General features: G+C 41.4%; 1 protein-coding gene across 1 annotated transcript in view; it reads right to left on the reverse strand.

Annotated features, from left to right (window-relative positions):
* Positions 1 to 6,508: 6,508 nt before the first annotated feature.
* RSRC1 (arginine and serine rich coiled-coil 1) overlaps positions 6,509 to 12,490 on the reverse strand; it is a 405,819-nt gene continuing 399,837 nt past the window's right edge. The window contains exons 8-10 of the mRNA XM_027875787.1: positions 12,108 to 12,214; positions 7,180 to 7,326; positions 6,509 to 6,751 (exon numbers count right to left, since the gene is read on the reverse strand). Of these exons, the coding sequence (XP_027731588.1) occupies positions 6,659 to 6,751; positions 7,180 to 7,326; positions 12,108 to 12,214 (347 nt within the window). The 3' untranslated portion in view covers positions 6,509 to 6,658. The remainder of the gene's footprint in view (positions 6,752 to 7,179; positions 7,327 to 12,107; positions 12,215 to 12,490) is intronic.

The following is a 12,490-nucleotide window of genomic DNA, read 5'->3' on the forward strand; positions in this document are numbered from 1 at the left end:
TCCATAATCTGGCCCAAACTGCTAAACAAATCCTGTTTTTCCTTACTTTCTAACACATAGGCTGCTCTCTTCATGGTCTTACTCATATCCCAAGCCCATTCCTACCTTAATATCTTTGTGCTTTTTCCTAGTGGAGAGTTCTCCATTCTTTGCATTTACCTAAATTCTAGACAACCTTATAGACTAGGATTTCTTAACCTTGTTTGTGTGTGTGTGTGTGAGAGAGAGAGAGACAGAGAGAGAGAGATGAACACTTTGACAATATGGTGAAGTTTGGTGTGCCACAGAAGCTTTCTCAGAATAATGTTTTAAATGTATAAGGTTAGGATTACAAAGCAAAGCAACTATATTTAAATAAAGTCATAAAAATTTATTTTAAAAAAGCTGACAGAGCCCCTGAAATTTACCTGAGGACCAGGTTAAGAGCCTCTACTCTACAAATGGCCGAGGCATAAATCTTACCCAGGGAATTCACTGAAAACTAGTACAGACCTAATTATCTAAATCAGTATCTCCATGAGACAGCAAGAGATATTTGAAAATTGAAAGACTGACAAAATAAAAAGAAATATAAGATCTCTGATATCAAAACAATTGACCATCATAACAGAATAAGAAGAGGTAATTTAAGAATCATTTGCTTCCCTGAAACCCGGCATAACAAACAAACAAAAAAGCCTGGAATGCTGTATTTCAAGAAATCATAGATGAAAACTGACTAGACCTATTAGAACCTGATGACAGAGTGAAAACAGAGAGAATCCACCTATCATCTCCTGAAAGAAGCTGTTAAGACTATTCCTGCTATTGCCCTGGGTCACACAGCTAATAAGTGTCTGGTGCCATATTTGAATTCTTCCTGACTCCAGGTCCAGCACTCTATCTACTGCGCCACCTAGCTGCATCTGGAGCTGGAGCACAAACTGGCGTCATTCATCGAAATTTTATTTTTTCAATTTGTGCAAAACCTGGGTGTGTGTGTGTCTATGCGTGTGTGTGTGGGAGCACAAAGATTGGAAACAAATTCCCTGCTCTCAATAGTAACGACAGCTAGCATTTATATAACACTTTAAGGTTTGTAAGATCCTTTACAAATATTATCTAATTTGATTCTCACAATTGTCCTGGGAGGTAGGAGCTTATTATTACCCCCGTTTTACAGACGAGGCAACTGAGGCAGAGACTTTTCATGATCACACAGCTAGTAAGTGTCTGGGGCTGCATTTGAACTCAGATTTTCCTGACTCCAGGTCCAGTGCTCTATCCATTGCACCACCCAGCTGCCTCTGGAAGTTTATAGTTTAACAGATAATACAACAAGGACACAAGTAAGCATGATACAAGTTAGAATCTGAGAGACAAAGCTCTCTAAGACAATTTGAGGATTTCACCCCAGTTTCTATGGGGAGTAGGGGAAATCAGAGAGGGCTTCACATAGGTGACACTTAACCTTCTTGGAGGAAGAGCGGGATTTCAAAAGGACACGATTTAAAGAGTGTTTTAGAGAAACAGGGAAACACTTTGCATGAGTGCATGGAAGCAGGCTAGGGCGTGGCTCGTCAGGGACTAACCCACTGTTCAGTTTGGCTAGGATGCAGAATATACAAGGAGGACTAATATGAAATAAAGCTGTAAATGTATGTTGGAGCCAAACTGTAAAGGGCCTTGAATGTCATCCCAGGGGAGTTTATATTTTATCCCAGAGAAAATTAAGAGAAAGGACGGTTTTTGGTAAGCAAATGCTTCTCACTCTAGAGGTGTAGCTCTTCCTCTAGGTATCAGTCTTTCATTTTACCTTAACTCCAGAAGTAATCTTCCTGTTTTTCCTGACAATAATGGAACCATCAGATTTGTCTCTTTAACTTATGCGATAGTACCTGGCATTTCATAAGAGAATAGCTCTGTTTATCAAGTACTTTGAGATCTGGAATTGGAAAGCATGGCAGATGATAGTTTATAGCATTATCATTAATCAAGTCATAAGAAATTGATTGCCCTGTGTTTATAGAAACATCTTAGTCGGATATTAAAGAAGTCTGGTATGCGGCTGACAGCTTAGTTTTAGCGATGAGCCTGATAGCACTGGATGAAGCTACGCTCATACAATTAATTTAAATTGGCTAGTAGGGCAACGCTATTATGGCCTCAGATAGGAATGAATGTCCACAAAGTTAATGATACATAGAAATGAATCATGTTGGGAAGAGGGAAGGAGGGAGCTTGATTCTGCCCCGGTCTGATGTCTTTTCTTCCCTTAAGGCAAAGCTCCCCAGGGTTTCAGGCTCAGTAGTCTAGGCACTTGATGTGCAGGCGTTCTACTGGAAATCGTGGTTCTGGTCTTCACAATGATCACAGGAATTATAGCCATAATGGACCTTTCAGATTATATACTCCAATCTCATTTTCTTAAGCCAATAACAAAATTGAAACTTGGGACTGGAGGCTATCTCAGTAAGAAAGAACCTTGATGTGTTATTGGTTATTTCTGATCACATGTGCTCTCAGAATTTTAGAGTTTGCATGCCCATCCAAGAATCAGGATGAATGAATTCAAAGTTGGCACTTTTATTTATATTTAGCAAAAAAAAAATACATATCCTCAAAGAATTCATTTTCCAAAATTACTATTTTCAAAATCTATTCAAAACCGAGAACACTTGAAAGTCAAGATGGCAAATCTGGATTTAGAAGAAGTTGTTAATCAGACTGGGAGTTCATGCAGACCTAAAGCGGACACATACTCAATAATAAGAGATTTCTTTCTGCAGTTGAACAGCAATTCCTTATAGTTCTCATTGTCGATTAGAAAAATTTACAGTAACAACAATCTCCAGAAAGTCCTCCCCCAGTGCCTCATCACGGAAAGATGACCCAAGGTTCTCCAAGGCTATGTCAGCAGGGTGGACACTTTGGCAGCTTCTAGCATTCAGGAAAGAATTCTGATATGGTTATAGAGAAAGGCTCCACTGCCAGAGGGCTGGCTTAGCTAATGAAAGAGAACTTCAATGGCAGTAGGGTGCTCACTAGGGGATGAATTCTTTGGCTATGGTGACCCATGATACAAGGAAAAATACAAAATTGTCCTTTAACTTCAGAAGATCATAAAGCGGTAGAGGGGGCTAAGAATTATACAGTTTTAAGACAATCTGAAAACATTAATTTAACAGTTGCTGCTTTAAATATGATATCCTGGTCCGGTGACCAACAACTTGAAATACTACTGGAGGAAATGAATAATAATAATGATGATGATGATGATGATGATAAAGATATAATAACGGTAATAGCTAACATTTATATAGTGTTTGCTTGGTGCTAGGTATTGTGCTTTATAATTATTATCTCATCTGATCCTCACAACAACCCTGTGAGGAAGGTGCTGTTATTATCCTCATTTTACAGAGGACGAAACCAACGTAGGCAGAGATTAAATGACTTGCCCAGGGTCACATAGCTAGTGTGTGACTGAGGCTGGATCTGAACTCAAGTCTTCCTGACTTCAGGCCCGGCTGCCCTATCAATCTGAAGTCCTATTAATCTTGACAATTTTTATATAAATAGTTAGAAGACAAGCAGTGAATCACAGGTTCTTTTTTTGTGTGTGTGTGTTCATTGACATCTGCAGCAATGGTTAAGGATGTCAACAGAGCCCTCCAAATGAAATCAACAGATACCTTAATTATTTGGTAACTTCAAATGTTAAGACATAGGATAGAACTGACGAAAAGTGTGTTAGAAAACATGGCTCATGAGTTAAAGAGGCCAAAGTCTCGTACACTACACTGAAGCCTCCTGTAAGTGAATCATTGGAGGGACTAGAAATGGTGGGCACTGAAAAACCCATCCCAAGAAAAACTAAGAACATGGGAATAATTCCTGAATCAGCTCCCTGTGTGCAGTTATACCACTGACTTAGAATAAAAGGCAAAATCGACACCAAACTGTCAGAAAAATCGGGACTCATTGCTGTCAAAAAATGGAAGTGGAATAAGGAGCAGACATTGCGATGAACCTACACCATTTATTATGGAATTAGTATACAGGCGATGGTCACACTGAGGAGGACAAATGAGTCAGACATAATGGCCAAAGATAACACGGATTTACATTACAGATGCCTCTGAAAAATCTCACAGAGGAGGGCAGCAGAAAATTTTGAGCGGCACCATCTCATAAAGTGAGAAGCAGTAGACGGAAACATGATTTTGCAGAAACCTTATCCTGAGACCCAAGTAAGGCAAATTTTCCAAAGAAATTAATAATAAGAGCTTGTATTTAGAAAGCACCTGAAGATTTAAAAAGTACTGTATGTATGTTACCTCATGATCCTCACAACAATGCTGGGAGTCAGAGACCATTCTGATCCTTACTTTACAGATGAGGAAACTGAAGCCAAGAGAGGGGAAGTAACTTGCTCAGGGTCACAGCCAGTCCTGGTCTGAGGCAGGATTCAAACTCAGACACTACTGACTCCAAGTACAACACTCTATCCACGAGGCCACCTAGCTATTTTTTTAGAGCCAAAACTGGAAGGAAAACAACAAACAGAGAGAAATGTCAAAGACATGCCAAGATTTCTGTAACAAACTGTTTTCCCCATCAATGGAAGTGGATCCACCACATTTGGATTCTAACATCGAGGGATCTGATGTGATGTATGAGGAAGCAGAAATAGCACTAAAAAATCCCAAAAAACAAACCAGAACAAAGATGGGAAAAGCAGATATACTAGACCTAATAGACACAAAAGAAGGTTGTTCTTGAGTTGATACTGTTTTGAGGACACGGAGAAATTGCTCTTTTAAGACATCCAAGAGAGGGAAAGATACCAAAAAAAGTTTGACACCAACAAGTACAAAATCCTCATGAAGCTAAACTACACATGCAGCTGGTAAGAATACAAGATGGGAACAGGCAAATTTCACATGTGAAATTTTCAAACAGACCACATTTCTGCAGTCACATGATTGACTAAAATACATAAAGAACCTAATATATTTGGATATATGTGCACATATACATACATATATGTTGTAATATACACACACATTAAAAATATTTGATTCAATAGAGCAAAATATCCCTTAAAAGGGTCTTTTCCTCCCAAATATCTACCATACGTATACTGAAATCACATGTAACAAACAGAGCTAACTTTGATCACCTTCTGGTTGTTAATATAAATAAGAGGAAAGGCCAATGAAGAAACAGGGTCCTAGAGTGACCTTTTGGCGCAGTCATGAAGGATGTTGAGCACTGTGTCCAACAGGAAGGGTTACTGCTAGGAAGTGGCCAACGGCCTCTGGATGCTCGTCTGTAGGTGACATGATGCTCAGATTCAAAAGCCCTTGAAAACGTTTAGCTTAACAATCCACACAAGTAAAATGAAGTCAAGCAAGAAGACCTACCACCCCTCTCTGTCTTTGGGTTAAATCTTTGATTGCTATCTATTTGTAATCCAAACTCAACAGGAGCTGCATCAGGACGGACACGGTGGTCCAACATTGATCCAGGTCTTCCAGCAAAGGCTGGATAATGACTTGTGTGTACCACAGAGAGAGAACACTTGTTTAGATATGGAATGAACTATGTGTCTTCTGACACTTTCAACTCTGAGATTCTGGGACTTCTTTCTGTTTGTCAGGGATTATTTCTGTAAATCTGGTTACATGAGAAAATATTGTCTATGCTAACAGGTTTCAAAGGAAGCCTCCACTGAGAGCCAGTTTCTAAACAGTAGCAAATAAAAATTTTTAACTATTCAGAAATGCTTTTACTAAACATGTCTTTTCTTTCATACATCAAACTAGACAATTTGCATACATTATTTTTTAAAAATAGATGACTGTTTTATTCCTTTGTCTATGATCGTTTTACCTCATGTTAAAACAAAGAATTAAGCATGGTTTCAAACTAAACCCACTGTGAGGCTTTGTGTTTACAGCACACAGTGATTCCTAGAAATGCATATTTCATTTACATCATCTCTCTTAACAGCCCTCAACTGGATGAACTGTCAATCACAATCACTCTATTAGGCAGTTTTATTTAACTATTTTTAGGAGAGGTGGAATGGGGTTGGGGGGTTTGTGTCGTTTTTTGGGAGGTGACTTGTATCAAATTAAAAAAACTCCAAAGGTCTTATTTGACATTTTCCAAATACTTGTTATTTTTTAGCTAGACACACGGCTACATGTTTTTGTTTTTTGGTTCTAGCCATCTGATTACACAGAACCTTTCCTTACCGACGTAGGTCCACAGTTGCACTATAGCTTATGAAATCTTCTTTAGAGAGGTGACCGAGGGCCGGAAGGCTGAACGATGCACACTCACGGTCACAGTCAAGAGGTGTAAGAGGCCTTGCTTGAACCCAGGTCTTCTCGATTCTCTAGTTACTACAGAGAATCCTCAGTATTTTCAGACAGACTGAAGATTTCTAACTGTGTCAGTACAGAAACAATTTTAACACTCCTATCTAATTGAGTAGGAAAAAATAAAGAGGAGAGAATGAGTTAAAACGGCCATTTTATTGAGTTCATCAGATAACAGAAACACACATACACACACCCCACACAGTCACTTTCACTTTGGTGTCCCCCTAGATTTTACATTTTAAGAAATCAATTCCAATTTTATTGTTAATTTAATTCTGTGTTAGTCAGGCGACAGGACTGCCCATCAGGCGTTCTTGCCGGAGAGCAATTAATCTCTTGAACCACTTCTCCTCGGCTTCAGCCTTCTCAATAAATAGCTGTAATAAAAATAATAATAATACAGGAATGAATTACTTTACTTGTTTGTCTGAGCGTCCTCAGGGTCCATTTTCCTCCCACAAGGCCTCACGCTGGAGGGTGATGGTGCCCTGAGGGGGCAGAGTCATTGTCACTGCTCCTATGTGCCTCTATTCCACTGGGTCTGGCTGTGTCCACTACCAGCCTCCTGGGGCCTGCATGTTCCCGTTATCTCACGGCCCCTGGTCTCTTAATCATGGCAACGATCCCTTCTCCGGGTCAAGCAACAGATGCAATTACGAGCCAGATTCCAGTACAAGTTGTGGCTCTCAGAGTGTGGGCCCATTCTGGCTCAGAGGGCAGCAGCTCAGGCCTATTTCGGATCCCCCCTCCTCCCCGTCTCCATCGGCTAGATATGATCTGATAGGTAAAGGCTGAGCGTTCTTACATTAGGATGTGCTAGAGAATTATCGTCTTGGTACTTGATGGCGGTAGGAATGCTGCCGGGGTCGATTTCTCTTTCAGTGTGTGGTGGCTCTGCAGTCACTGGTCCTGGTGTTGTTGGCTCCTGCTTTCCTTCGCCAGGGTCAGCGGGCTGGAAAAACAAAACAAAGCACCCACCCACCATCACAACCTGGGCCATGGGAGACAATTGGGGTGTTGTTCCAGGCCTGTTTCTGATGCCAAACAAGAAGTCATCCATTTCTTTGAGACGTTGCTATGACTCTCTTCTCAGTCTCAAAGATTACCTGGATTTCTGGATGAAGGAGGACAATTCTTAGCCTGGGGGTGGGGGTGGGGAGACAGGAAGCTTATTACACAGTAAATAATTAAGGAAATATTTTCCACTTCTTATTATTGGTCTAAGTCCCATTTTGTAGCGACTTCCTTTTGAAGGGTGGCATGGTGGAGTGGAAGGAGTGACAGACTGAGCATCAGGAGATCTGAGTTTGAATCCTGGCCCAGACACCAGCAGTGACCTTGAGCACATGCCAGGAGGCAGTGGGTGGAGTGGGCCAAGGGCTGGATCTGGAGTGGCAGGCCAGGGGTTCAATCCTGGCCCCCCCATTTCCCTGTAACATCTCCACCAAGTCACTTAGCCTCTGTGGACCTCAGTTTCCTCATCTGTAAAACAAGGGGGTTGGATGAGATGGTCTCCAAAGTCTTTTTCTGTTCTGAATTTCTGTTCTGGTATATATCCCTACAAACTGATAATACCTACACTTACCCGACTTCACAAGGTTGTAAACCTTAAACTGCTATACAAATCTGAGCTATTGCCAATAGCTCAAATTATTGAAAAATTTATGGAAAATCTATACTGATGAAACATCTCAATATTTCACATGTTTAACCAAATTATAACACCAAGAAGAGGGTTTTGCCAAACTTACAGCAATTAATTAAATAGCCTGTTTACGAGGAAAAACAAAAGCCTGTCAACACTCTGAAATCCCTCCAGCTCTGCTGGAGCATTTACATCCATCGGCTGTACAATGCTACCTGCCTCTGGCACCTCAAACATGCCTAGGCCCACACTTACCACCTCCCTCTCCCCAAAGCTTCCCCTCCTCCCAACACGTCTACTCTTGTTCTGACACCATCACCCTTCCCATCAATCACCCAGGCTTTGGGGCTAAGAGTCATCTTGGCCTCTTCTCTCTTAGTTGTTTATTGTGTCTTCACGACATCTCGCACACATCTCTTTCTTCTCACGCTGACAACAGTCAGGGCCTCATCTGGACTACTCCAATAGCCTCTTAATTGGGGTGTGTGTGTGTGTGTGTGTATCTGGCATGATATATAGGTACAAATGAGTGTATTTAGGTGTGCCCAAATGTCTATAGGGATCTATCTGCAAAGTCTTTGTGTAGCTTGAAGCTTTAAAAACTTGAAATGGCCCTAACTTTCAGGATACCCTCTCTGTCTACATATATAGCCCTGTGTATATACACATACATGGATGGATGGATGGATACATAGACATAGATTCATGTCTTCTTATCTCTCAGACTAGTTTTTGATCTGCTATTCACCTGCCCAAGGGTTTTCCACATACCTAGTCATTCCCTTTCTTCAGAAATTTATTTTTTTCACTGAGTACTACTCTTGGGTCTTCCCTTATTCCACAGTTTCCTTTGGGGAATTAAATGTTTCCCTTCGAATTCCATTCCTACCCTATAGGATGTCCGTGACCCTTCCCAATCAATGTCCTCTGTGGCTTTAATGAACAGACTTTCCTCCATCCATATTCAACTGGAGACCTTTGAGTATTAGAGGTGTGGCCTTAGAAAGCTGCCTGGAGCATGGAGTGATTTGCCCAGGGTCACCTGGTCAGGATATACACTGTAGAGTCAGGACTTGAACCCGGGTCTTCCTGGCTCCAGGGCCGACTCTCTGTGTCATGCCACCTCTCAGGTACCCTTAAATGTGGGAGAGAATGAGTTTTCTTTTCTTCTTTTTCACTCCAGCACCTCCTTCCTTTTCAGTTTAGTACTTTTTAGAGTAAATTCTAAAACACTCTGCTAAATGTTTCTTTGCTACATCTTGATTCATGCCTGACCAAGAGTTAATTATTCCTCTATTTTAATCTGTTCCAGAATTTAAAAATCCATTCTCAGACACCAGTCTCTTTAATCAGATGTCCATTTCCCAACCTTCCCACTGAAGACCTCTTTTTGCTGCCTTGGATTGGCAGGAGAGACAAAAACGTGACTTGTGCCCGTGAGGCCTTGAGCTTCTCGCTAGGACTTCTTCAGTCGAAGACTCCTAGAACGTTTAAATAAGGTTCAAGAGACAGATGCTTGGGACATGTTGGGCTTGAGATGCTTCCATGGGGACATTCATGCAGTTATACAACAGGTGATGCAGGACTGGTGTTCTGAGAGAGATTAAGACTGGGCATACGTCCTTGGGGAGTCGTATTTATAAAGACAATTGAACCCACAGAAACACCATATATCCTAAGAGTACAAGGGAGAAAGAGCAGGGACAGAAGAGGGCCAAGGGCAGTCTAGGTGGACATGTGTGTGGACATGGGAGTGGAATAAGCAGAGGAAACAGAGAAGGGGCAGTTGGACAGAGAAAATCAACAGAAAAGAGCATCAAAATGAAGGGACCATCCTCGCTGAGGGGGTGGTCAACACTCAAAAGCAGATGAAGTATCAAAGAAGGAAAGCAAAGGCTGAAAAAGTATCTTTGGACTTAGCAGCTAAGATGTCGCTGGCAAACTCTGAGAGAACAGTTTTAGGAGAGTGCATGAGCGTGCAGCGAGGAAGTGGACACTGAGGTTAGTTACTGCTTCTTTTAAAAAAAAATTTTTTAAAGGCACTTAGGGTTAAGTGACTTGCCCAGTGTCCCATAGTTAGTTGAGTGTCTGAGCTGGATTTGAACTCAGGTCCTCTTGACTCCAGGACTGGTGCTCTATCCACTGTGCCAAGCTGCCCCTCAGCTACTGCTTCTAGGAGCAGAGAATGGAGGAGAGATACAAGATGACAGCTCAAGGAATTGCCTGGCTAAATTAAGGTTGTTTTTATTTTTTAAAATGTATGTGTTGACAATGGAGAAGGAACACTGGCAGACGGGGATACATAAAGTATTTATTATATGCACCAGGCACTTTGCTAAGTGAGAGGGATGTAAATACAAGGAAATAAGACAGCTTTTGCCCTCAAGGATCTTACCTTCTCATGAGGAAAGGGGAGCTGTAGACTTGGGCAATGGGAGCTAGACAGGACCTGCATGGCAGCAAGAAGAGAGACTTCTTCCCAAGAGATGAGAACTAAGGGCGGAGAGGACAGATGAAGATGTAGGTGTAGAGGGGTTTTGGGACACGGAATATCTCAATATGAAGATGTCTGTGAGAGGCGGCTACCATTTTCTTAGTAAAGAAGGCAGGGATTTTTATCTGCTGAGACAAGGACGGCTGCAGAAAGAGATGATCTGATGCAGCAATTACAGGAAGCACCACAGAGGGTCAGTGAGGGCAGAGCAAAAAGATTGCCAGGCAATAGTGAGGGCCCAGACGTAATTCGGTTTCCATAGTTGTGTTACCTCCTCCAGTAGCACTGAGGGGCTTCGTAGCGGAGGCAGAGGAAGTGGAAAGAATTTTAAGGCTGAAGGATAGAGCTCAGTTGATCTGACTACCTTGATTGTCAAGAAGGAAAATGATGTAGAGCAGGGGAGATGAACTGGGAAAACAGAGATAAAGGAAGAGGAAGGACTGTCTTTTGCCTTTCTTAGTGTACTTGGTGCTTAGTATATAAATGTTTATTGACTGACTGATTGACTGGAAGGCTTCCACGGACCCAAAAAAGCAATCTTTTAAATGATGTAATAGTTTCATGTCTACCTATCTGGGGGTTTTAGCTGACAGATATTCATTATTTCATCACTAACCAACTGATTCTAACAGTTCCAAAGCTACAACTGTCTCCTGGTGCATATGCAGTTTTGAGGGCTAAAAATTATAAAATGTTCAAAGAAATAGAATATTTGTGATAAAAAGTAATCATAAAACATGTCTTCATGATCTATGTATGTTAAAAGATTTTTTCCAGATAGTTACTTATTTTAGAAGATAAGAAGCTTTTCTTAAAAGAAGAAATACTTTTTTTTAATGACGTCTAAGCTGTTCTAATGAGTGAGTGTGACCATGAAATATTCAACAGAAAGATGAGTACTTATCAACAGTTTCTTTTCCTGGAACAGAACTGCCTGTAAAGCACGTGTTGCTGAGAGGATAAGCCTCCTTCCTCTAAGTTTCTAAAGGCAGTAATGCTTTAAGAAATGGGAGAGGTGTGCAGTGGATAGAGCACCGGCTCTGAATTCAGGAGGACCTGAGTCCAAATCTGGCCTCAGACACATAACACTTACCAGCTGTGTGACCCTGGGCAAGTCACTTAACCCCTGCTGCCCAGCCCAAAACAAAACAAAACAAAACAAAAAAGAAATGGGAGAGGACAGTCATCACCAAAGAAATGACCAAATATCATCACACAACTTTTCTTCTACTAACGTATTTGTTGGGAAAGGGCTGAATAGATGGCGCCTCACATACAGTGTAAACAGCATAAACTATAATCACCTGGCATAGAATTCTCACCCTTTGCCTAACATGTCAATTTAAAACTAAAACTAAAACCAAGATAAAACTGGTGTTCCCAGCACATCGGTTCAGCTTGTGCCTGGACACATGCTCTGGACAGTATGTCTGACACAGTCTCTCTCCTGGGCATCTCCTTCCTCATCACAACAGACACTCGAAGGCCAAGGGTGGTGTTTCCACTCCAGGCCACATGCCTTCCCATGGCACCTCCTCAGCTGGAATCCTAAAGATTCTTCCCAACAGCCAGGGCAAGAGAAGGGGGAACTTACCTTTCTGACTTCTTTACTTGATCTGAATGTCTGTTGAACAAAGCAGTCACTTTCAATCGCTTCAATTTCTTTGACTCGTTTCACTTGTTCTCCTAGGGTGGCTTGGTCTACAAAACGAGGGTATACACTGTCAACATATTTTAGGGAAGTTTGTGATCAGTGCTGTGTTTACTCAATGTTTTCTGAAGATGTTTTATTACTTATGAAATATGAACTGGGATGAGGTCAAGACATCTAAGCCAAACTGTCACAAAGAAATTCTCATCCACTGCACAACCAATGAGGGACTGCAGACTGCAGACTGATATTCCCAAAGAGCTAAGGAAGTGCTTCATTGGAAGTGGGAAATTTTGCTGAAAAAGTGTCACCATTGACAATGATAA

This window comes from Vombatus ursinus, unplaced genomic scaffold, assembly GCF_900497805.2.
Source record: "Vombatus ursinus unplaced genomic scaffold, bare-nosed wombat genome assembly UNPS02014810.1, whole genome shotgun sequence".
Lineage (NCBI taxonomy): Eukaryota > Metazoa > Chordata > Mammalia > Diprotodontia > Vombatidae > Vombatus > Vombatus ursinus.